At 44.0% G+C, this 24,533-nt stretch overlaps 1 protein-coding gene across 1 annotated transcript; it reads left to right on the forward strand.

The window, feature by feature from the left end:
- Positions 1-8,707: 8,707 nt before the first annotated feature.
- On the forward strand, positions 8,708-11,147 carry ID2 (inhibitor of DNA binding 2). The gene is made up of 3 exons (XM_050951076.1): positions 8,708-9,217; positions 9,719-9,783; positions 10,517-11,147. The coding sequence occupies exons 1-2, from the start codon at positions 8,870-8,872 to the stop codon at positions 9,773-9,775; spliced, it is 405 nt and encodes a 134-aa protein (XP_050807033.1). The 5' UTR covers positions 8,708-8,869; the 3' UTR covers positions 9,776-9,783; positions 10,517-11,147.
- The last annotated feature ends 13,386 nt before the right edge of the window (positions 11,148-24,533 follow it).

The raw sequence follows: 24,533 nt of genomic DNA on the forward strand, positions 1-24,533 counted from the left end.
ATTTTTTAAATTAATTAAAACTTAGATTCTCATGACTCCAGGAGCTGGGGCTTTACAAAAAAAAACCTAAACATCACAAGACCTGCAATAAAATCTTGAGAGTTACCAACACTGTGCTAGGTAGAATGGGCCCATGATCTGGGCATGCATAGAGGTTACAGAGGGAAAAGGAAGAAGGTGAAAGGAAAGCAGAGGACTATAAAAGGCAGGAGGCAGACAATAAACAGTTGCAAAAGGGTTTAGTTTCTGATCATCATGAGTCACAGCCTCAGCTGCTATAAATCAGCTCTTATGACTTTTGGCCCAGAATATTCTAAAGAAGTTCTTGGATCTCTTTAAATTTCTCTCACTGCCATCTCTGCTTGAAACAGTTCAAGCCTGAAATAATTCAATTTTGAGTTCAATTTCACTAGCTGTAGTGGCATGACATGCTACACAGGTGTCACCAAATTTCACACATTGAGTATGTGTGTTTACTTTCACAGTTTCATTAATAGGGGTAGATGGGGTTCTACAAGGTATGTGCGCAGCATTCCACCCTTTGGAGCTATTGACATCAGTCTCTTTAGCAGACTCACTCGCCAACAATATAGTTAGCTGAAACGGGTGACCTCAGATTACTTTAATTTCTCCCAGTTGGAAGTCTACTGCCTACCTACAAAGAGTGTAACAATTTTTGAAAATTACTAGATTGATCACTGTCTGGTGATCAGTGACAGAAATAGTAAATTATAAAAATACATATAAAATGTGGTCAGTTTGATTTTTCTATAACCCATGGCTCATAATAAACAAACTTAAAACTAGCTCTAAAAGGAACTTGAATAGTTGAGCTCTGGTAAGAAGGACCAATGACCTTTTGTTGGTCTCTAATGGAAAGGTCAGAGTACGTATCTGGAATTTCTCCTGTACAGCACACAGCACCTTAGAATGAACATGTTACCAACGTTCAATACTGTAGCTTGCTGAAACATGAGAATTACCTAGTCATCTCTTAGAGGCTGGGACCATGATCACAATTTGTAGAGACCTAAATCCCATTTTCAAAAGTGGAGACAGGTTTTACAGGTATTTAGGCACCTACAGAAAGATGCCTAGAGGGATTTTTAAAAGTGCCTAATCAGCTAATGTGCATTGATTTCAATGAGCATTAGAATTCTTTAGGCTCCTAACTACCTTGAAAATCTATCTTCATTTTTGAAAATGGAACTTAGACTCCTAAATCACTTGGGCAATTTTGAAAATGTTACACTCTGCTTTAGTACACATTTGGAAAACACCCAGAATGCTGTGGGTGATGCTCTAATAATCATTTCAGTGTCACACTTGTGGAAGTGTCTGGTTTATATTAGATTGCTCTCCATTACTGAGTTGATAGATTCCAGTCAAAAAGGAGAGCTACAATTCCAGCAAAGTGAGTTACCCAACAATTATGTCACAGATCCACTCTGAGACCATTATGTCACAGATCCACTGTTCTCCTTAACCTCTGAAGATAGGACAAGAAACAATGTGTTTAAACTGCAGCAAGGGAGGTTTAGGCTGGACATTAGGAAAAACTTCCTAACTGTCAGGGTGTTCAAGCAATGGAATAAATTGCCTAGGGAGAGTGGGAATTTTCATCACTGGACATCGTTAAGAGCAAGTTACACCTATCAGGGATGATCTAGATAATACTTAGTCCTGCACGAGTGCAGGGGACTGGACTAGACAACCTCTCAGGGTCCCTTCCAGTCCTTCGCTTCTATGATGGCACAGATCTTGCTCCTCCGCTATGTGGTTGAAATCTTCATGGCGCTTTATGCAAATACACCTTACCCCTAAAATGAATGAAGGTTGACATTTTTGCAAAGAAGCATCTGGAGCAGATTTTCAAGGGCTTCTTGCAATAATCCAATTTCCCAACCCTTCAAGAGAAATTAAAATTGGAATTTTGTGGCCCTTCTTCACTAGGGATCTAACCCGGAAAATACCTACACAAACAGTCAGATGGGATTGCACTCAAGCAGCTCCCACGAGCCACTCCTCCTGAGTCACTGTGGCCATACTGCTATTTTTAGGGCTAGTTTGAGCAGAGCTAGCATGTGGAAATTACATCTCCCAGCTGCTGTATACATACACCCTCAGAAAGAGCCTGTAGCTTTCTTTTCTCCTTGGCATATCTCTGTTTCATACCATGGATTGTAAGTAATTTTATGCTACACTCCCTTGATTTATTTTCTTGAGAGCTGCTATGGGTGCAAAATTAGGGAGATTTTAAGAATCTAAATGAATAGCTAAGTATGACATATGTGATATTCAGCTGTAAATATGTTCTGATCCATAAGATAATATTATTCCTGCGACAGTAGGGGATCTGACTGGTCCCAGATTTCAGCACAATCATAATAGTTATGGGGTCATTTAATTGGGTCAGTATAATCACATGCAACTAAACTTTTACTTGGCAAAGATGTGACTTAATCTAATAAAAATGTCAAATTACCTCAGCAGGACTGAACACACAGAGAGACCAGGATTCAAAAAGAAAGAGATGTGTTTACTTTCAAGTCACTAGATAAGCAAGAGCCTATACAGGACACCTTGAACAATTAACGTTTACTATTTCAAGCAGAACTAGCACGTAAAAGGATTTTGCAGCATCACCCTTCAAGTACCATCAACATAACAACAGCCCTTTGCAGATGGCACAGTTCTATGTCAAAGAAGCCCATCCCCAGGCACATAGGTCTGGGGTTTGGATTCAAATGTCCCTGGAGTGAGTGAGGATGGAGCAGGTTGCAACTGAGGTTCCAGGTTGCACAGGGAAGAGGGTTGGACGTGGCGTTCAGGCACAAACATCTCTGGAGGCGATGGCAACCAGGGCTCAAGCCTGAACATCCTTAGGGGTACACAGGGATGGTAGGAACCACGGATCAGGCACAAATGTCCCTTAGAGTGCTGGGACCCAGGGTTTAAGCATGAAAATTCCTGAGGGTTTACAGGGGTGTTGGGAACCAGGATTTGAGCACAAACATTCCTGGGGGTGTACAGGGGCACTGGGAACTGGGATTCAGGCACCGACATCTCCCCTGAATGTCCCCAGGAGGCAGATAGGAGCATTGGAAATGGGGTGTTTGATCACGAACATCCCTGGGAGTGCGTGAGGACACCAGGGCTGGGGATTTTAGTCCCAAATGTGCCCGGGATGCGCAGGATGTTTGGGGCCAGGCCAGAGTTTAGGCGCAAAAGTCCTCGGGGCACTGGGGTGATTGATGGGCCCAAACCCTGGATCCCTTGTCAAGACAGCGGCTGGAGAAATGGATGAAGGGGATCTTTGCAGTCTGTTGCTGGCCCTCCCCATGCAGCAGCCTCCTCTTCCTGCTGATTCAACCCACAACTGCAGCTATTCCACCATGCTCTGTAGCCAGCTCCCCACACCCACCTCCCTGCTGTTATTCTCCGCCCCTGCTCCCTCCCCTCCTGGGGCCCTTGCTGGAAGTGGAGTCATGTGAGCCACCAGTGAGGTTTACACATAGCAGCACATGACAGGCGTGTGGCAAAGAGCTTGCAGGAGCAGCAGTTGGTGTCCCGGCAATCTGGGACTGAGGCGATGGATAGGAAGGAGACGGGGGCGGGGGACTGTTTGCTGTTCAGTGATTGCATGGCCTAGATCTGATCATCGAGCAGTGGAAAGTATGTGGGGGTGGGTGGGGGCCAATCCCAACACCCACAGCAGTTGCAGTTTGCGTTGAACGGCCCCCTCTAGACAGAATCAGCCCTGAACATCTCGGGCAGGCCCGGGATAAGGTGGGTGCAACGTGCAAGGGGAGGAAATGTGTCAGCAGCAGCATCTCAGAGTAGCAGAGCAAACTCAGACGGGAAATGAGCTTGTATGTGCACCCAGCAAAATGATTGAGGGGATAAGTTGCTTCTATGGAAACTGCAGGCTGATTAACCAAAAAACAATCACTTTGATGGCAAAGTTTTAGCAGGAGTCGGCTTATGCTTGGTTTCAGCTACATTCCCCACTCTGTAAGCACAATGTGTTTCTTGTTATAGCCAACAACACAAAATGGGACACAGGTTTTTTTCCTGTATGGGCTACATCATAATATTAAGCTGTAAGTTTGGTTCTGGACAAACAATCTCTTGTTGCATCTCTGAGATGGAGGTTAATGAATTCCCACAAATGATGTTGGCTAAACAGTGGTCAGCTTGTGACTTGATTTCCAACATCATGATGTGAGGGGATCAGTATAGAAAAGCACTTTGAAGGGAAGAGGCTGCCTACAGCAGGATTGTTTCTACAAGCTAATTGTACTAAGTGCAGCTGCACAAAGCTGGATCAACAGTAATAGAAGGCGGCGCAGACTTCCTGACGCCAGCCCTGCAGAGCTCCCACCAACAGACTGGCAATTCCAGATTGTTTTCCAGACCTTATCTCTCCCAAGTTAAGTTTTTTGTTTTTTTTTTTTAAATTTTGCGACCGGAACAAAGTAACAGGAAAATCCTCTGTAAAAGCAGAAAATGCTGTTAAAGATCAGTGCGCTTCACAGAATATGTAAGTGAATATTTGCATGCAGGCTGTCGGACCCCCCTCCCCCGGCCCCCAAAGTCCAAAACTACATTCTTTGAATGGATCTAAAAGGTGAGACGAACAGGATCAGGCAGTTGAAAGCAATTGGGTTTGGGAGGTATTTCACCAGGTACACTGAAATCCTCTATGTCAAAACATATTGAGCCAACATACTCTTTTTGGTATTTTGGATTGTGGCAATAAGGTGGAGAAGGAACAGGATTAACGACAGATTTTAGCAGAGTCTGATGGCGTAAATATGCAGCAGTTAAAGGCATTTATACTATTTCTAGTTGCTTTTTAGATACATTTTGTTACAGGGTCTTGGGTGTGAAAACTTTCAAGCTCCTTAATCATAAGGACAATAAGTGACTGATAGCCAAGAGCCGATAGGCGGGCTCTGCTTCCGACACCGCACTCCATTTTCCCAAGACTTGTGAGCGTCAAACCCACGAGGCAACAACCTGAATTCTTATGTAACCCAGAGGCTGTTTCCTAGAAAACCACAACAATCTGCATGGTGAGAGAACAGGGTCGGGAACCTTGCAAACATCGCTGCACAGAGAAGGAGCAGCGGTTTCTTGCCTTTCTCATTATGAGCTCATGACAGTTTCACACGCAGGACCAACGGGGCAGGGGCTGCGGTTCTCCGCTGATAAGGACCAGCCCGGCTAATGCTAATGACCGTGGGCGCTTTGGAGGGCAGCAGCACGCCGGATGCAATGCGGCGGTGGCCTCTGGTTTCCAGCAGGACCCTGCCTCGGCCAGCTGGAGCCGCGGCGGCAGGGCGCGGGGGGGACGCGCGGCACGGAACGAGCCCCCCCGCGGGAATGTCCTGCGGGGCCGGGGGCTGGCGCCCCGCCTAGGGCCCCCGTTCAGAGTCAGCTCCCTGGGGCTGCAGGGCCCCACGCAGCGGCCGGGGGGAGCGAGGGGGGCTCAGCTGGGGGTGTCCGCGGTGCCCCCGCTGCAGGTGCGCCCGGGCGGGAGCCTCCCACAGCCCAGGGTTCAGCCCCGGTCTCCATGGCAGCCGCCTGAGCGGCGCCGCCGGGCCCGGCCGGGGAGGAGGGGGGAGGCAGCGAGGGGTGATGTCACGGGGCTGGCGCCGCACAGTCCGGCCCGGCCCCCGGCGCTGGAGCTGCGGGGGCGGGGCGGGGCTGCGCCGCCTGGTCCCCGCTGCCTGGGGAGCCCGCTCGGGAGAGCCTGGCGAGCTGGGGCTCTCAAGGCGGGGAATTCCCTTACGGGCCCTAGTGCGGCTCGCTATGGGGACCAAGGCGCCGGGGCAGGGAGCTCCAGCCTCCTCCGCGCCCCCGAGGCTGGGGGTCCGGAGCCCCGCTCGCTACAGGGCGGACCCTCTCTCGGGGCACTGGAAAGAGGGGCGCCCCCGGTGTTAGTGACGGGGGGGCTCATGCGCTAGGGAAGATTCTTTCCCTCGGTGCAGGGTTGTGGGCGGTTGGGGAGAGAAGTAGAGCACCGCTTTGGGTGACAGGCGCTCGCTTACTTTTCTTCCAGATGTTAACAGCAGCAGTTTGAGGTTGGAAATAGAGACACAGATACACGCTTGGGTCTGACATCTATTCCTAAGGGAGTCTCACGTGGAGTGTCATGCAATCCTGTTTGCAACGTTCTTTGAGATCCTTAGGGGAAATGCTGCAGCAGTTCCAAGGGGTCCAGTTTTCTGAGAATTCCTGCACAAAATCCATTCACCTTTGCACAATATGAAAATAAACAAAATCCAGGGCTATGTGTAAAACTGCTGGGACAATTTGGACTACAACGATTAGCCAGGAGGGGTAGGGAGAGTTTCAATGTTTTAGTGATCTATCTATTGTAAAATCTTTCAAGAGTGAAGGACTTTCAAAACAGGGCTTAATATCAGTCCAAAAAATGACAGAGTGTAAACACAAATCAAGAGTCCCCAGGCAGAAGTGGAGTTGGTGTACTCTGAACACCACTTTTCATGCAGAAAGTACACATGGCATAGCAATGATTTGATCACAGAATCAATCTGGTTAGTCCCTCTTCATATAACTCTGCTCCATAAAACAAAATTTTTAAAAATGTGAAGTGTTAAGTATTCAATATGAAAGAATGAAACCAGCTATGAATGAACCAGTCCTTTGCAAAAGCCTAGGAGGACGTTTCTGTAACATTGTTTAATTATCCAGGGATGATAAATAATGAGAGAAACATGAAGATATTTGTTGATATTGGCTATTATTGGACCAATAATAGTGTCAAAACAAAACCTGTTCCACTGGGGCACATGTGGAACAGAAATACAAGCAAGTCAGTATGGTAAAATCTGTGATAGTAAATCACCAGATTTAATATAAATGAGATTTTGTTAATTTAGTGTTTTAGAAGGATTGGAGTTGCAGTCAGTATTTGTTTATTTTAATTAAGCTGTTGATTATTTGCCACACAGGTTTTTATTGACTGTGCCTTCTAATTGTACGTAAACAATGTACTTGTCTTCCTGTAAGATTGAATGGAGAGATTCACTTTCACCCTTCACATTTCAAAATGATTGAATTGTGTTCCTGTCAGGCTCAGCACCGCCTACACCCCCTAGATAAAAGACCTGGGGCAAATAAGCTTGTGTTGCAGTCAGCAAAATGTCCTGTAAGAGACCTCCCCAAACACCAGCTAAGGAATGCAACATTAATTGGAGGAAAATATTGATTGATCCCTATAGAGCTCTGCCTCCAGTTCCCAATAACGATCCCTTTTTTCCCCCTCAAATGGAGTATGATGTAGCTATGCAACAAGGACCCAATAATACGGATAAATCAAATACTTGTGTGTCTTCTTAAATACAATTTTCGAATACCCACACTGACTTTACATCTATTTATGAATGTAGTGTAAGTGGTTTTTGTGCAACACAGAACAGTGTGTGTTGGAAAATTTAACAATTTACAATACAATAATTGTATATCGTATATAATTTCCATATCTATAAGTTTACAGTTTCATAGCTTTAGTCTTCTTTGAGTAGTCTGTGACACTGTGGGAATTAGTTCTGATAATCAGCAGTTGAGTGCAAGACAAAATGCGGAAATGCGATTGGGCAAAAGGAAAATTTCAAAGACTGTTTCTCTCATCAAAATAATCACTGTATGTTTGTAATGTTTCTGGAAGATGTGTTTCATTGGCTTCAGCAAAACCAAAGATGCAAAAGTACAGTACAGTATATATTCTCATTTGTCACCAGAATCAATCTATGCAGAATTAATTACAGTCACGTCACATGCACTTGTGGGTTACAGGTCAGCAGCCTTTCAGAGGTAATATGTGTAAATGAACTTTGAATATTTGCCTAATGATCACCAATTAATAGCAAGATTTAAAATAGTCCTTTCCTATTTATGAGCCAGCAAGCTAACAGTGCAGTGACTTCTCAGTCCTTTAAAGCCCTGATCTATTAGCTCTGTAGCTGAGTTTTCTGTCATTACAGGAAAAAGTTCCAGTTGATCTTGTTCTTTTATTTACTTAACTTTTTTATGCTTATACCTCCTGCAGTGCTTCAGTTTACAATGCTTATTAGTGAAGCTGACCGCTGATGTACGCAACCATATTAAAAAAAGAAAGACCTGTTTGTTACAGTATCAGGCTTCACTGACACCATGTAACAACTGCAGACTTTATCTGGTCATGGTGTATTCTGTACTTAGCATGCTTTATAGTGTGTCCACTCCTACCCCACCACACATAAAAATGCTCATAATGTGCTTATGCTCCCAAAGCCTAGTTCATTTTCAGATCCTAAATTTGCAACAGTTTTCATTCCAACTTTATCCAAGCTAGCTCTTTAAAATGAAGAAGAAAATATTAGGGGAGCATCTGTTGTACTGGAGAGGGCTGAGAGCTCTGTGATCAGACCTGGCTCTTTGCAACCACAATGCAAAATGCCCATTTCATTCCTTTCTCAGTGCCTTTGTAAAATGAGTCAGGAGGGCTCAGCAGTTACTGTATAGTATTTACTATCCTCAGCTGTGCCTAGAATAGCCACACCCCCTTCCCTATGATTGGCTCAGAACGCGGAAGGCCTGAACTGTCTTTTAGTTTTTTTCGTACCAGTGAGAATGTTTCCCCGCCTGATGGACACATTGGGTGCCTCCAATGGCAGCAAGCACTAGCTGGATTTGGCAGCTCCTGAGCCTGCAGTATAAAAGCAAGTAGAGGTAGCTTGCTGCTTCATTCCGAGCTCAGGCAGCTGCTTAGAGAAAGGAAAGGAAAGGAGACAGTCGAGCAGGCAGAGAGATCCTAGTGTGTGTTTTCGGCACCCTGGAAGTCGGGCTGTCTCCCAGCATGAAAGCTTTCAGTCCTGTGAGATCCGTCAGGAAAAACAGCTTCTCTGAACACACCCTGGGAATATCCCGGAGCAAAACCCCCATGGATGATCCTATGAGTTTGCTATACAACATGAACGACTGCTACTCCAAATTGAAAGAGCTAGTGCCCAGCATCCCTCAGAACAAGAAAGTGAGCAAAATGGAAATCCTGCAGCACGTTATTGACTACATCCTGGACCTGCAAATTGCTTTAGACTCACACCCCAGTATTGTCAGCCTCCATCACCAGAGATCAGGACCAAATCCTTCCTCCAGAACTCCCCTGACTACCTTAAACACAGACATCAGCATCTTGTCATTACAGGTAAATGTCTTAGCCCTGGCTGTACGCAGTGTTGTTGTAGCTGTGTTGGCCTGAAGAAGAGCTCTGTGTAAGCTTGAAAGCTTGTATCTCTCAGTAACAGAAGTTGGTCGAATAAAAGATATTACCTCACCTACTTTGTCTCGTTAGCCCTGGCTGGCTATCTTAATGGCCTATATGCAGTGTCTGAGGTTGGACCTTAATAATGATAATGGCCATTACTGTTAGGAAGCCAGTATTAGTGATGTATCTTTTATGATAGGGAGCGACTGGCATGAGAAACAGTTGCATGGATTTTTGTAACTAAAACTAATCATTTTAGATTGAAATAGATGAAAATGCCCCAATTGCTAGGCAGCCCTAGTAATGTTGGTTGCCATTGTGAATCTAAATCGTGACATGTCATATGGAATGAGCTTCATGCTTCAGAGTATTTTGTATTTTTTGTTGTGCTGTTAAGATATTTAACATTGTGCTGTTTTGTTTTATTTTTCTTCTTTACAGGCATCTGAATTCCCTTCAGAATTAATGTCAAATGACAGCAAAGCACTTTGTGGCTAAATTCAATGGTGAGTGTTTGTGGCTCTTGATTTTCAACGAATAAATATAATGCAAAATACAATTTATTTTGGGGAGGAAAATGTGTGTATGGGCTTGGATTTAAGACACATTTTAATTTCTAATAAAAGTAACAGGTTTATCAGAGGATGCCTTTATAACCAGTAATCAAGCCATAACAATTGCACTAATAATTCTTTTGGGGGTAGTCCAACTGAAAGTGTAGTTTCACCTTTGCAAATAAATAGTATAGACTGTTTGCTCTGATACTATCCCTTTGTACTTAAATATATTACCATATAATGTAAATTCTGTGATTATCTGTTCCTAAAACCCTAACCTTCAGATGAAATGACTGATTTAGTTGAGGATTTTAGCATAATCCATTAAATTTTGTGATGTGGGGTTGTCTGCACTATCAGTTAAATAAGTGTCTGCTTTTAATCAAATAATTGCTGTAAGAGGCAGACTGGCGCCTCTGAGCAGTGCAGTTACAGAGATCCAAATAGAGATTGGACTGAGAATCCTCTTTCGTCTTCTCCTGCTGAACGTGTGTTATTTTAATGTTTAATTTGTGCTTTTGAGGGGTGTGTGTGTGTGTTTTGCATCTGGACGCCAGGGTTTGCCCAATCTTTGAGTGTTTGGTTAAATGTTCAAACTGTGGCTTCCTCTCTGGCGCCAGTCTGTCCGGATCTCTGCCCTGTTAGCATTCTCCTAAATACTCCTCTTTTCAATCTTTTGCAGGTGTTTGCTGACTTTTTCCCCCCACAAGAAAATGTCTACAGGATTTTCTTTTCTTTTCTTTTCTTTTTTTTTGAGGTGCTGAACTTATTTTTCAGCTGTATCTGGAGGGGGAATCTACATCTAATTAAATGGACCTTTTAAAACTAAGAAGAAAGAAACCGAGATCTCTCTCCATCCCCTCAACTTGGACTGATCGTAGCTATTTATGAAGAGACTTCTAAATGCCCTTTCCCTAGTTGGAAGGTGTCCTTTATATACTATTCCCAGCATGGGGAGTGAAACAAACTCACAAGGAATTGCCCGTTTTCAAGCAGACTTTGCCTTTTTTTCCAAAGGTGGAGCGTGAGTACCAGAAGGATCCAGTGTTCAGTTTCTTAGGGAAGTCCATGGTCAGAAATGACCTTTTGACGCAAGCCTAGGATTGAATGCTGTGTATATATTTATATATAAATATATACATATGAGAGTGAAACCTTGTGAACTCTTTAATCAGAGTTTTCTTGTATAGTGGCAGAAATGTACATTTCTGCAAAAAGTGTAATGATGTACTTAATCATGCTAAACTTTTTATAAAAGTTTAGTTGTAAACTTAACCTTTTTTATACAAAATAAATCAAGTGTGTTTATTGAATTGATTTCCTGCTTTATTCTTGGGGACCAACAGTTTGTTGGGGACAGAGGTATTATAATATTACAAAGTAAGAGTTCAAATGCATGTAGAACATAAATAATAAAATTACTATGTTACTATTTTTAATTCTTGTAACTTGACTAAATCTTATTTAAATGTATGTTCCAAACTTCTAGCAAATCACCTTATAAACAGTGTATAAGGAATTGCCAGAGTTGTGGATTATTACAGAGCGGACGCCATTGAGGAACAGTTTGGAAATACACACAAAAGTAGTTAGTCCTAAGAAATTCCCTTGGTGGTTGATTTTTTTTCTTTTCCCCGCATCCCCCTTGTTGATGACTCACTTTCAGTTCTCCAATAGTGCTGCCCCAGATCTGGTAACCTGCTTTTAGAATAATTACACAGAATTAAGGGTTGCGGCTGGCTATTAGTCTCCCAACCACTTAATTTCTGCAAAAGGCTTTGAATGCAAAAGTTGGTGATGCGTTAACATGTGATTTGGAATAATGAAGTGACTGTTGCCTTTCCACCATGGAATTTACATGCTTCCATGCAATAGCTCAATGAAATGGATTTTCTAATCAGTTGCAGCAGCTTCTCCATATGACTATTGAGAATTGAACTAAATCACTGCTGTGTTACTGATTAAACTTTGGCTGGTCCTAGTATTAACACTTTCTTCATCAGAAAGAAATTAAGCCTGTAATGAGACTCAGCATTTTTAAAAGCAGAGTGTGATTTGGTATTTCTTATGTATACACTCTAGTACTACTCAAGGGCATTTGTTGTACTGTACTTGTCCACTGTAAATTACCTGTCTTCATTTGATTTATTTTGTTGCCATAACATCTGAGGGAGGGTGGAGATGCATTTACTTGAACCTCCTGGTATTGCATTCTAGTTTAAACTAGCTATAAAGTTTCCTAAACTAGGAACACTAAATAAGTAGACTACAAAGTCCTATAACTAAATGGAGTTATTTGCAGTGGAATGAGGGGAACTCTGATAATGGTCTGGGTAAGGACTGTTCTGCAGAGGAATTACCTTAGGCCTGGTGGGTGGGGATGAGATTTGTGCATGCTAAGAACTCTTCCAGGGAAAGGCACCGCACCTGAGGCCAGTAACACTTTCTGCAGAGTGAACAGATGCGTGGGTGGTGGCATCACACGGTCTGCATCAGCTGCCTTTCCTTGCCCTTGACACCAAATCCATCCTCGGAAGCTGGGGAGAAAGCCAGCTCTGATCTCTTAATACAGAAGCTGCTCTGACCAGTATTGCGACCCTTTGTGAGGGATCAATGCAGTAAGAACACAAGCATTGCATTGAAAGTCTGGATTCCGAATAGGGTGCGGTGGGGGAGGAGAGCTAATCTACTGCTTCTCAAACTACACCCACCTCTCTGTCAAACCAGTGATTAAAAGTCTCCAGAACTGTAGCAGTTCAATGCCTCCTATGGACAAACACTGTTACTGGCTCAGCAACAGTAGGGCTGCATGCAGTTTTGTCTAACTTTGCACAGTGAATGGTTAACCCCAGGGGAAAGTATTTAAACAAAAAAAACCCTTTAACTTCATTACACAAGTCAGTGAATCTTAATGCCCCTAAAATCATTCCTGCAGATGAATTTTCTCTAACCCAAATCAAGCCACAGGATTTTAATCTGTTTTGAGGTCTTCAGTCTCTTTCCCACAGTAACAAGCTAACACACTCAACCACTGGCAGGCTCCCCCCTCCTTCTCAAAGCTGATTTTCCACCTAAAGCTTGAGTCAGGCTGAGGCTGTAAACAGGCAGCAATGTGTGTTGCTGTATGGCCACTTTTCCTCTTTTTTTGGGGGGTGGGGAGGCTTATGAAGTTAAGAAAAAAAACTGGCAGGAGCATTAAGGATTACAGCATAACCCCTTAGAAAGCAGGGCACTGTGTTTCTTGGACACTTTTCAATTATGGGGTGACAAATACATTAGTAGACCCAAACTAATGTTTCTCACTCATGTACTGTCAAAACAGGAGCTTTTCCATTGCCAAGGATGTGGGGGTGTTTCTTGTAGCGTGGCAGGGGAAAGGGAGAAGAAGAATAGAAAACCACACCTGCTTTTAAAAAATGCAAATTAAATTGTTTCCTTCTTCAAGGATTAACTACCTGTGATTTAATTTGGCATTTCCACCACACATTTCCTCTGACCAGTGCTTGGGGCTTATTAGTCACCTAGTTCTAAGTTTTACTAGAGATTCATGCTCATTGGGTTCATACTGAATTTTGTATAGTTCAAAAAGATCAACTGCAAAGCTAAAGCTTGGTCCCTGGAACTTTCGCATCGATGCTCATATGAAGAATTGGACCACCCTTTTTTATATAATATTGGCCTCATAAGCCAAGCGTACATTAAAAGTTTCTGCATGAATAGGGAATCCTAGATCAATTACTTTTCACCCTCTTTCTGGGGCCTGCTGTAGGCTATAAGATTATACTGTATCCAAATACAGCAGCTGCCAACAGCCATGTTACATGACTTGATGCTGAATATGGTAGATCAGGACAAATCATGGTCAACAAAAAGTTAGTTAAGATGTGTTAGCAAACATGTTTATTAGCTGTAAAATGATGTGGCATAGTCCAGGCCTAAAAGTTGCAAATGCAGCCAGAGATTTAAGTGTAAAGGCCCCACTGGCAAATAAGACAACCCAACAAGGGATTTAAGAAGATTCTCACTCCAGAAGATTTGAGGTGGTAAAGAGTTCTTCAAACCCTTTCACCAGGTTACAGACAACACAAAAAGCCCCTTTGTTTTTGCTGACTATTGCCAAAGTAGATGAAAAGGTTTCAAATGCATTGAAATATTTATCACAAGTCATTTAAAGAATCAGTGCAAATATTTTGACAAAACTGCTACAAAGAGTCTTGACTCCAGATTAAAATTAGCACCTCTGAGTCACATTCCATTCATGTTGGTCTCTTTATAATTCTTTACTCATGTAACATGCACTAGCCATGGAGAGTGAGCACCACCTTCTGGTCTAGGTAAAGAAGGCAGATTCCCCCTTGTTTTAAAATGCCTGCTTTCTCTTTTTAACTTATGCCTATACTGTGCACAAATCATCTTTAAGAAAGAAATCAGTTGATGCTTGAAATTTTAGTGAATAAGGGAAAAGTGCAATCTTTTATGGATTATTTTAAATTTTATAATTTCATCCTGACAGTTCAGATGAAAATGTATAAATTGGGTGAAAATCCGGTACATTACTTCTGTCGCCTGTGCTGATGCAACTTTGAAGCCTGAAGTTCTTAAAAATTTGGTACCTGAAGTCTGAAAGAAAGGTTTAAATGAAAATTAATCTTTTTTAAATGTATTTTGTTCTTGTGAAGAGTAGAGCCATGTTCATACGCCATACCGATTGTTTTTATTTGTTTTGGGGAAAATAAAACAGGTTTTTCCACATAATTTTGTGTGTGTAGAAACTGGGGAAAAGTTATTTGTCCCATCAAAGGAAATAATTTGCGGAAGAACACACCCTCGCATAATCCATGCCATGTAGGAAACATGTCAAGTATTAATTAAGAAGAACGACGACACTTATGTGTAAATCTCTCTCCCTTAGCAAGCACATCAGTACACTTAAAACCGGGAGAGCAGCTGGAGAGAATAACATTTTCCCTTTCCATTGCTATAATTTCATCTCTTGCTGCATCATATTACATTTTATACAGCCTAGATCAGGCCTGCACAACTCGTAAAGGGCAAGGGCCACATTACTCCAAAGCAAACAGCTGAGGGCCGAAACCTCCCGGCCCCGCAGAAACACCCCGTCCCAGGGCCGCCCAGCCCTGCGGAAACAAACCCTCCTTCCCCAGCACTGTCCCACCAAAACATCTGTGGGCCAAAAAGGAAGGTTGGGGGTGGGGAGGTGATACTTTATTTTAAATCAACTGGGGGCTCCCAGCTGAAGAGGTGGCTGGGAGCCTTCAGGATCATATTAAAGGGCCCAGGGCTTCAGCAGCTGGGGGAACCCGGCAGGCTCTAGGTTTTTTGCTGCCCCAAGCAAAAAAAATTTTGACTGCCCCTCCGTCCCAGTCCTGGGCTGCCCCATGTACCCCCCTGCTGCCCCAGTTCTGGGCTCTCCCCTCACCGACCCACACCCCTGCCGCCCCAGCGCTGGGCTTCCCCCTTTCCTCCCTCCACCCCACTGCTGCCCCAGCCCTGGGCTCCCCCCTACTAGTGCCCCCCACACACACACCTCCTGCCGCCCCAGCTCTGGGTCACTGGTAACGCTCCCAGGCCGGGTCATTCAGCAGGATGTGCACAAAACACAGGCAGGATTGGTTCCCATATGGTTACAGAGCTGCAGGGAAGTGGAACAATTTTCAGCTTGTGTGATTGGAGAATATCTGGATGCATATTATAATACTGTCCTCCATAAATGAGGAAAACTTGAGGTGCCTTTATTATTCTTTTGTTCCACTCTTTCTTTCTGTGGGGAATTTGCCAATGCAATATCAGTGTCTTCCTTTTAAACAAACAAAAAGGCAATGGCTGTTGAAAATAGCAATTCCAGTCCTAATAAGCATTTCTTGCTCAATTTTATCCTACTTTTTCTACAGCAAGTTATAGTGGATCTGTAATGGATTTGGGAGAAATGAAGTAAGAGCTGCCCAAACTGAGCATGAGCACTCCTGAATTTTGAGGTGTTCAAATCTGAAAGGCAGGTGCTGGGGGGGCTGTGGGCTCCACGGGGGAGCATGGCAGCAACGTGTCTGGAGCTGCATGGAGCCAGACACGCTGGTCTGAGTGGCACGGTAAGGGGGTTGGAGAAGGGGTAGGGGGTTCCGGGGGGCAGTCAAGGGACAGGAAGCAGGTGGGGTTGGATGGGGTGGAGGTTCAGGGGGACAAGGAGAAGTGAAGCTTAGATAGGGGCTGGGATCCCAAGGGGCAGTGGTCTCGGGAGGGGGCAATTGGGGGACAAGGAGCAGAGGCATTTAGATAGGGGGTAGGGTCCTGGGGGGCAGTTAGGGGCAGGGGTCCCAGGAGAGGGGTATCAGGAGACAAGGACCAACGGTGTTAAATAGGTGGTGGGGGTCCTGGGGGGCAGTTGGGGCAGGGGTCCGGGAGGGGGCAACCAGCGGCCATGGGCCGGGATTCAAAGGGCTCTGGGCTGCCCGCAGCCGCGAGGAGCCCTGAGCTCCTTAAATCCCAGCTGCGACTGGGAATGTCTGCAGGCAGCCCAGAGCCCTTTGATTCCCTGCCACGGCTGGGATTCAAAGGGCTCTGGGCTGCTCACAGAGCATCGTTTGCGGGGGATTTAGAATCCCCCTGCAGCTCACACAGTGAGGCTTTGCGTATGTTGTGCAGGCCTGGCCTAGACTGTAAATTGTATGGGCTGGGGGATTGTATTATATACCTGTAAAATGACACTAACAGCTAAGAGGAAACTAGCAGTACTGAAGGCCTTATTCATGACATCAATGGAACGACTCTTAGTATAGAAGAAGAATAAAGGAAAACATGGGCAGAACATTTTCAGGCTATTTGAAATAGACCAAACACAAGCAAACTACTAGAAATACACGACGAAGACTTATCACCAGAGCATGATACTGATTTAGAAGGTATTACAATAAAAGAAGTTAGCAAGCACATCAGTAAACTTAAAACTGGGAGAGCAGCTGGAGAGAACAACATTCCTGGAGAGATACTTAAAGCAAGTGACAAAATAACCCTTCAGACTTCCCTTGTGATTTTGGTTCCAGCCTGGGGAGAAGAGGCCGTACCAGCAAAATTGCCAAAGAAGGCTGACCTTACCAACTGCAAAAACTGAAGAGAACTGCATTACTCTCAGTGCCTGGGAAAATCACTTGCAACATCATCCTGGAATGCATTAAGAAACTAATAGATCTTGTACTTAGAGAGACAGAAGAAAGTTTTAGACAGGAGCGTTTCAGAGAGACCCACACCAGAATATTCTGTATTCTAGTGGCTAGAGCACTCACCTGAGAGCTGAGAGACTGAATTAATTTCAACGCACTATATAACCCTTGTTCTTGTTCCCTTTAGCTGGAGAGAATTTTACTTGACTGTCTTTTAGAGGTAACTGTTCTTTTTAGGGAAAAGGGAAGGGCTGGAGCTGGAGCTGTTAAAACCAAATCCTATTTCTTAGAAGACAAAACAAGACAAATGCACACAAGAAGGGAGAGAAAGGACCAGTGAAGAGAGAAAATGCAGTGTCTGTTTCTGGTGTTGACTCTTGCTTGCAACCCCACTGCTGGAGAAACAAGCATGGCACGGTATCTTATTAGCAAGGCTACATTTTAGTCATGGGTATTTTTAGTAAAAGTCATGGACAGGTCATTGGCAGTAAACAAAAATTCATGGCCCGTGACCTGTCCATGACTTGTACTATATACCCCTGACTAAATCTTGGGGGGAGGGAGAAGTGGCCCAGTGGCACCATGGGTGCTGGGGGTGGGGATGAGGAGGGGAAGCAATGGCACACAGCCCAGGAACCCCACTGGTGCTGGGAGTGAGGGGGGAGGTTGGTGGGGCTGGCAGGTTTCCTACCTGGCTCTGCATCTTCCTGGAAGCAGCAACCTCCCCCTCCTTCAGCTCCTAGGTGGAGGCATGGCCAGGCAGCTCTGCGTGCTGCCTCCACCAAGAGCACCAGCTGAGCAGCTCCCATTGGCCAGTGATAGGCCTTTTTATTTGTACTAATTTAGCTTTTCTGTTTTCCTTTTTCACCTTTTGCCAGCAACATTTGTTGTTTTGAGATATTGTGACCACTTATGGACTTTCACTTACTTTTCACAGTTGAATTTACAAATTAGGATAAATTTGTAGGCCCAAATATTATAAACAAGACCCACTTTCATATCCCTTCTCCGCATCAGGCAGAGGCGGGACGTGAACCAGAAGCTCCCTCATTCCCGGTAAGTGCCTTAACAACTGAGCTAAAGGTTATAAGGGACTCATCCCCCCTCCTTCTCCCTGCCCCCAAGTCATCTTATGGGGAGTTAGCATCCTCTGAGCACATTTACTGGATTGGGCTCTGCAGGCAAGATATGCCTAATTTGAGGGTCCCACAAGGGCCTGGGTATAATTAAGCCCCTTCGTTTTCAGTTTAAACTGATTTCACAGAAAATTCCTGTGTTTTACAAAAAGTATTTTTCAGGTTTTTTCTGCTTTTTGCTCTACTTTTGTATCATTCAAATATATAAAAATAACTTGTTTTATTAAGAAAATACAATATATTGCATGAGCTATAAGTATTATGATAATACATTAGTCTGTGTGTATATGCAAAGCTGCCTGTTGAAGTAAGGCTATGTATTAGTCTAGAAAATACACACAAACAAACAGGCACAAGTGCATGCGCATCTGAACGTACTGATGAATCTCACGCCTACCACATACACATTTCAAGCTCTTAGCAGATAACAGTTTAAAGATTTGAGACACTAAAATGAGAAGAAAATGAAAATCTGTATCAGAATACATTTCAGAACACAAGTATTTAAAAGTTTAAAAAAAAAAGGAGAAAAGGATGAAGTTGAGTGTATGAGCTGCAAATGGCGTGGCCCAGTTATTAAATGTAAATATTTTTAGGCTAATAGTTCTAAGTCTACAACAGTAAACTGTTTATTCAAATGAAAAGTTTTATTTGGGGATTAGATATGTATTGTTTTCTTAAACTCAGAGGTGGCATTGTGTTTTGAGTTCTGTTTTAGTTTTACAGCAAATCACATTGATGAATGGAATTCAAAGCATTAATCTACTTCCGGGATTCTCAAACTTCATAGCAACGCAACCTCCTTCTGACAACAAAAATTACTACATAACCCCAGGAAGGGGGACTGGAGCCCGCCAGAGCCCTGCTGCCCTAGGAGGGGGGGTGTGTGTGTCAAAGTCCAAGCCCAAGGGCTTCAGCCTCAGGTGGGGGCCTGTAACTTAAGTCCTGCCAACCAGGGCTGAAGCCCAAACCCAAGCCCCACTCCCCAGGGCTGAAGTCTTTGGGTTTTGGCCCTGGGGGATGCGGCTCGGCCTTTGGCCCCAGGTGGCAGGGCTCAGGCTTTGGACCCAGGCCCCAGCAAGTCTAAACACTAGCCCTGGCAACCCCATTAAAATGGAGTCACAACCCACTTTGGGGTCCTGACCCCCAGTTTGAGAACCACTGATCTACTGAATACTTTTCCCCATCTTTCCATCCACCAAAACAAACCCCAATGTTGACCTAGAAAATATATTAATAGTTTTTTGCACTGATTCTCATCTGTTTTTGTTGTTGTGGCAATAAACACTGATAAATTCCTGGGAAAAATTAAAATAAAATAAAAACTGAAAACGAAGGGCCCCAGATATAATACAGGCACAAGCTGCTGGGTGGGGTCAGGACTGAGTTGACTGTATTCATGCCCATCTGCCAAAACATAGGTATCTAGAGAACTTTAACGGCAGAACGTTAGGCATCTGCAGGGTTAGGCAGCACATGAGTAGAGTTTTTGTGAATGCCAACATTGACTAAATATTGGAGTGAGGTGCCTGTCACTTTAAGGACATAAATCTCTTTGTGAATCCAGCTCTCCCTGTCTTTTGCTTTAACCACAAGAGCATCCTTCCTCTCTAGATAATCAGTTGAATTGCAAGACAGACTATACTGCAGCACCCAGCATTTACAAAGGCCATATGCTAGCAACACTGTTAGTTAAGAAAGACACAAAAGAAGAAATTGAAGCAAATACAAATAGCTTAGTCAAGTCAACCACAGCTGCGACAATGAGAAGCCCATATGCCACCTTGATCCATTCCTTAAAAAAACCCATAGACAGCATGCGCTGTTCCCCTAGGGCGGACAGGGGGGCTCCAGCTGTGAACCCTGCATGGCTGTCAGTGCCCCATAATGCTCTGCTTTGGTCAGTGCAAGCGCTCCTAGTGAGGACATGCACCACCAGCAGAAGGAGGGCAATGTGGATACCAACAGTCAACTGAATTACTGTAGTGGCGGTAGGTCGACCTAAACTAAGTCGACCCAATTTTGTAGAGTAGACAAGCCCTGAGAGAGCGTGTATTTTTGTGTCCCATCTACCTAACCTGACACAGTTCTCTGTCTTACATTGTTGCAATTGTTGGAAGCTACCCTAGAGAACAATCCCTATCTCCTGTGCAGTCTCACAAAGATATTGATGCATAAATAACATAGCATTGTATGAGATTAGAAAAATTATTCAGATTTTAGGTAACTAAGCTAATTATATTAATTGCCAAAATGTCATTATAAGGTGTGTTTTTTTCAATTAATATTTCCATACAAGCATACCATGATCTTGGCACCCAGTCCTTAGACCAGATCAATAGAAATTTCTGCTCAAAGGTTGATAGTATGATCTAGCTCTAGGTTTTTACTAGTGATGGTGAAACCTCAAAAGGTTACTCAACATTATCATATGAACCTCCTGGGTCTACATAGATGGGCTACAAATCAATTAAGTCTCCCTTTTACTTGCAGGATAGCAAGCTTTTTTGTGGGAGGTCTGCCTTTGGTTGGGACAGAAATCTCATAAAAACAGTTTTTGGATATTTTGACACACTTAGGCAGGTTCTCATATTGCTCATATGCATAGTATCTGAGTGCCTTCAAGAAGTGAATTAAGCGACATCTGTCACATGTAGTTTGTTTTCTCTTTCATCTTCTCTCATGGGGAAACTTGTACCTGAAGTGGAGCTAACAAAACACAGGTGTGAGATGTCTGCATCAAACGTTGTTGCTTATACGCCTGCTGCTACAAGCTGCAACAACTTCAGGCTCTTTGCCGCTCTTGGATTCAAACCCAGGAGACAGTCCAAGCTGGAGGGGATGCAACTGTGAATTGATGTAGCTAGGTCTTCATCTGTGAGAAAATGGTGCATCTTCCTGGCTAGGCAAAGGTGTTGAAAACTGAACACTCCACCCCCTTCAGCTAACATGAGACACAATACTACTAGTTCCTGTAGCAACTTGCACATCCAAGAGTAATGAGGAATTTAGCATGGCCACCAGGCATTGTACCAAAGAAGAACAGCAGTGTGTGTGGTGGTGTCTGATTTTGGGATGTGGCAAACTCCGTTTTCTTGGGCAAGCAGGTTTGATTTCCATTTCCTCTCTCAAACACTACTACAATATCTCTGAATCCACATGTAAATCACCTGCTTGGCCCTCACAGAGCAACTCTCCTCTTCTGTTGCATCTGATTTATACATAGATAGCTGTGTCCCAGCCAAAATTAGCATCCTTTCTCTCAGAGTATCTATGTTACTTTGCATAATTCTCTTAACAATTATGTAATCATAGCCTTAATGTTCCCATATTTTAAATAATTTAGTATTTCTCACCAATAAGCTCATCCATATCAAATATGATTTACTGACAGATAAGTATCTCATCCGTCCCATGGAAGCATGTGGCTCATATTTAAAATCGTGTGGTGATTTCATCAACTTTCTTAACAGGAAGGGTCTGTTCACATAGATGAGGACCTGCAAAGAGTTTTGCACCTATAGTAGCCTTTTAAATAACATACGGTATCTTTTACTTAGCAGGCATTTATAGAAATTCAATACATTTCTCTCTCAAAATTCGATCAAAACTTTATAAGTAAAGCAATTTGGGGTATACTTTGCCAAAAAATGGCTCTGAAGAATAACTTGAACTGTTTTTAGTGCCTTTGAGAGTCTCTGACCAGTGAATCAGATACATTGAGGCTTCTTGATCTGTTCACCCTGGTGATGACTGCTACATATTTCTTAAGCGCTTATTTGCAAGTAAAAAAATGATAAAAGTTCATTCCATTAAAGGTACCTATGAACAAGCTTGAAGTTGTCCATGAAAATGTTTGAGAGTTGCAAGCAAAGGCCTCCCTTTCCCTTCAAGTTTTGTATTTAAGTACCTGAAAGGAGAGGTTACTTCATAGAATATCAGGGTTGGAAGGGACCTCAGGAGATCATCTAGTCCAACCCCCTGCTCAAAGCAGGGCCAATCCCCAACTAAATCATCCCAGCCAGGGCTTTGTCATGCCTGACTTTAAAAACCATTAAGGAAGGAGATTCCACCACCTCCCTAGGTAACCCATTCCAGTGCTTCACCACCCTCCTAGTGAAAAAGTTTTTCCTAATATCCAACCTAAACCTCCCCCACTGCAACTTGAGACCATTACTCCTTGTTCTATCATCTGCCATCACTGAGAACAGATGAGCTCCATCCTCTTTGGAACCCCCTTTCAGGTAGTTGAAAGCAGCTTTCACCCCCCACCCCCCCATTCTTCTCTTCTTCAGACTAAACAATCCCAGTTCCCTCAGCCTCTCCTCAGTCATGTGCTTCAGCCCCCTAATCATTTTTGTTGCCCTCCGCTAGACTCTTCCCAATTTTCCACATCCTTCTTGTAGTGCGGGGCCCAAAACTGGACACAGGACTCCAGATGAGGCCTCACCACCTATCAAATAGAGGGGAATGATCACGCCCCTACTTATACAGCCCAAAATGCCGTTAGCCTTCTTGGCAACAAGGGCACACTGTTGACTCATATCCAGCTTCTCATCCACTGTAACCCCTAGGTCCTTTTCTGCAGAACTGCTGCCTAGCCATTCAGTCCCTAGTCTGTAGCAGTGCATGGGATTCTTCTGTCCTAAGTGCAGGACTTTGCACTTGTCCTTGTTGAACCTCATCATATTTCTTTTGGCCCAATCCTCTAATTTGTCTAGGCCCCTCTGTATGCTATCCCTACCCTCCAACATATCTATCACTTCTCCCAGTTTAGTGTCATCTGCAAACTTACTGAGGGTGCAATCCACGCCATCCTCCAGATCACTAATAATCTTGTTACTTACCTTTCAGTAACAAGTTCTTTGAGATGTTTTGTCCCTCTTGCACACCCACGTGCTCGCAGTTAGAAACTGCAAAATAGAGCCGGTGGGCCCACGCCTGCACAGAGCAATGCTTTATGCTTCTAATGAGAGAATATAGGGGAGGTGCGAGCCACTCCATTCCTTCTCATCTGTGAAGCCAGAGACTCCACAGGAAAGAAGAGGGCAGGAGGTAGCACACCCATACGGACAAAACATCTTGAAGAACTCAAGTTAATATAAGGTAAGTAACCTCTTCTCCTTCTTTAAGTATATGTTTGTAGGGATGTGCCAACTTAAGAGACTCTCAAGCAGTAACTCAATGAGGAGGTGGGTGCTGAGGAGATAGGTCCAGAACAGTTCAGAGGACTGAATCACCAAAGGTGGTGTCATGTTTGGAAGCAGTTATGGGGTAATGCTTGACAAAAGTACAGAGAGAAGACCAGGTTGCAGTCCTGCAGATTTCTGTTATGGGAACATTCTTCAGTAGAGCTATAGATGTGGATGACAGAGACTCAAAGTCTTGGTCCTGTCGAGATAGAAGGCAAGGGCCCTTTTAATATCCAATAAATGAAGACTTGATTCTTCTCTGGAGGCATGAGGTTTTGATAGAACACTGGCAGGCAAATCTTCTGGTTAATGTGATATTCTGAGGAGACCTTTGGGACAAAATGAGGATGGGGACATAATATAACTTTGTCTGGTAAAAGGTGGTATATGGTGGATCAGCCACGAGTGCTCCCAGCTCTCCCATTCATCTTGCTGAAGTAATGGTGATTAGGAAGTTGAGGGAGAGGTGGAGGAGAGACCTTGTAGCCATCAGTTGGAAAGGGAGTTTTCTCAAGGCATTAAAAATTAGGTTGAGAGGTCCCACTGTGTGGGCTGGGTTCTGAATAAGAGAAAATAAGTTGCATAGGCCCTTGAGGAATCTGGCTGTGAAAGAGTGGGCGAAGACTGAAAAGCCATGAATGGGAGAATGGGAAGTAGTGACGATGGCCCAAATGTACTCTGATAAGAGTTCATTGATCAATTCTGTGTCTTTAATTGCAGTAGGTAATCCAGTGTCTTGGGATGTGGGACTTCCAAGGTTTGGGAGGAAGAGAGCACCAGGAGTGAGAACATTTCCACTTTTGGAATAGATCTTGCAGATACTGAGCTTTCCCTTGGATAAATGGACCAACTGACCCGCTTCTGAACAGGCTGACTCTATGCTGAAGAGCTATGCTCTGAGATTGAGGGGGGAGAGGTTAGGATGGATGAGAGTCATTGAGTTCTGTGTCAAGAGATCCTTTGGGATAGGAAGTCATAGGTCACAGCTTCAGGAGGGTCTTGAGTATCAGCATTAGAGTTGAATAAGCATAAATCAGGGTGTGGGGCACAGGGGGTGACTTTCCAAAGTGCGAGGGGGTGCTCGACCTCCAGCTCTGCCCCAAACCCTGCCCCTACTCCACTCCTTCCCTCAAGGCCTCACCCTGCTCTGCCTTTTCCTGGCCCTGTCTCACCTATGCCTCACCTTTTCCCTCTCC

This window comes from Gopherus flavomarginatus, chromosome 4 (genome assembly GCF_025201925.1).
Source record: "Gopherus flavomarginatus isolate rGopFla2 chromosome 4, rGopFla2.mat.asm, whole genome shotgun sequence".
NCBI lineage: Eukaryota > Metazoa > Chordata > Testudines > Testudinidae > Gopherus > Gopherus flavomarginatus.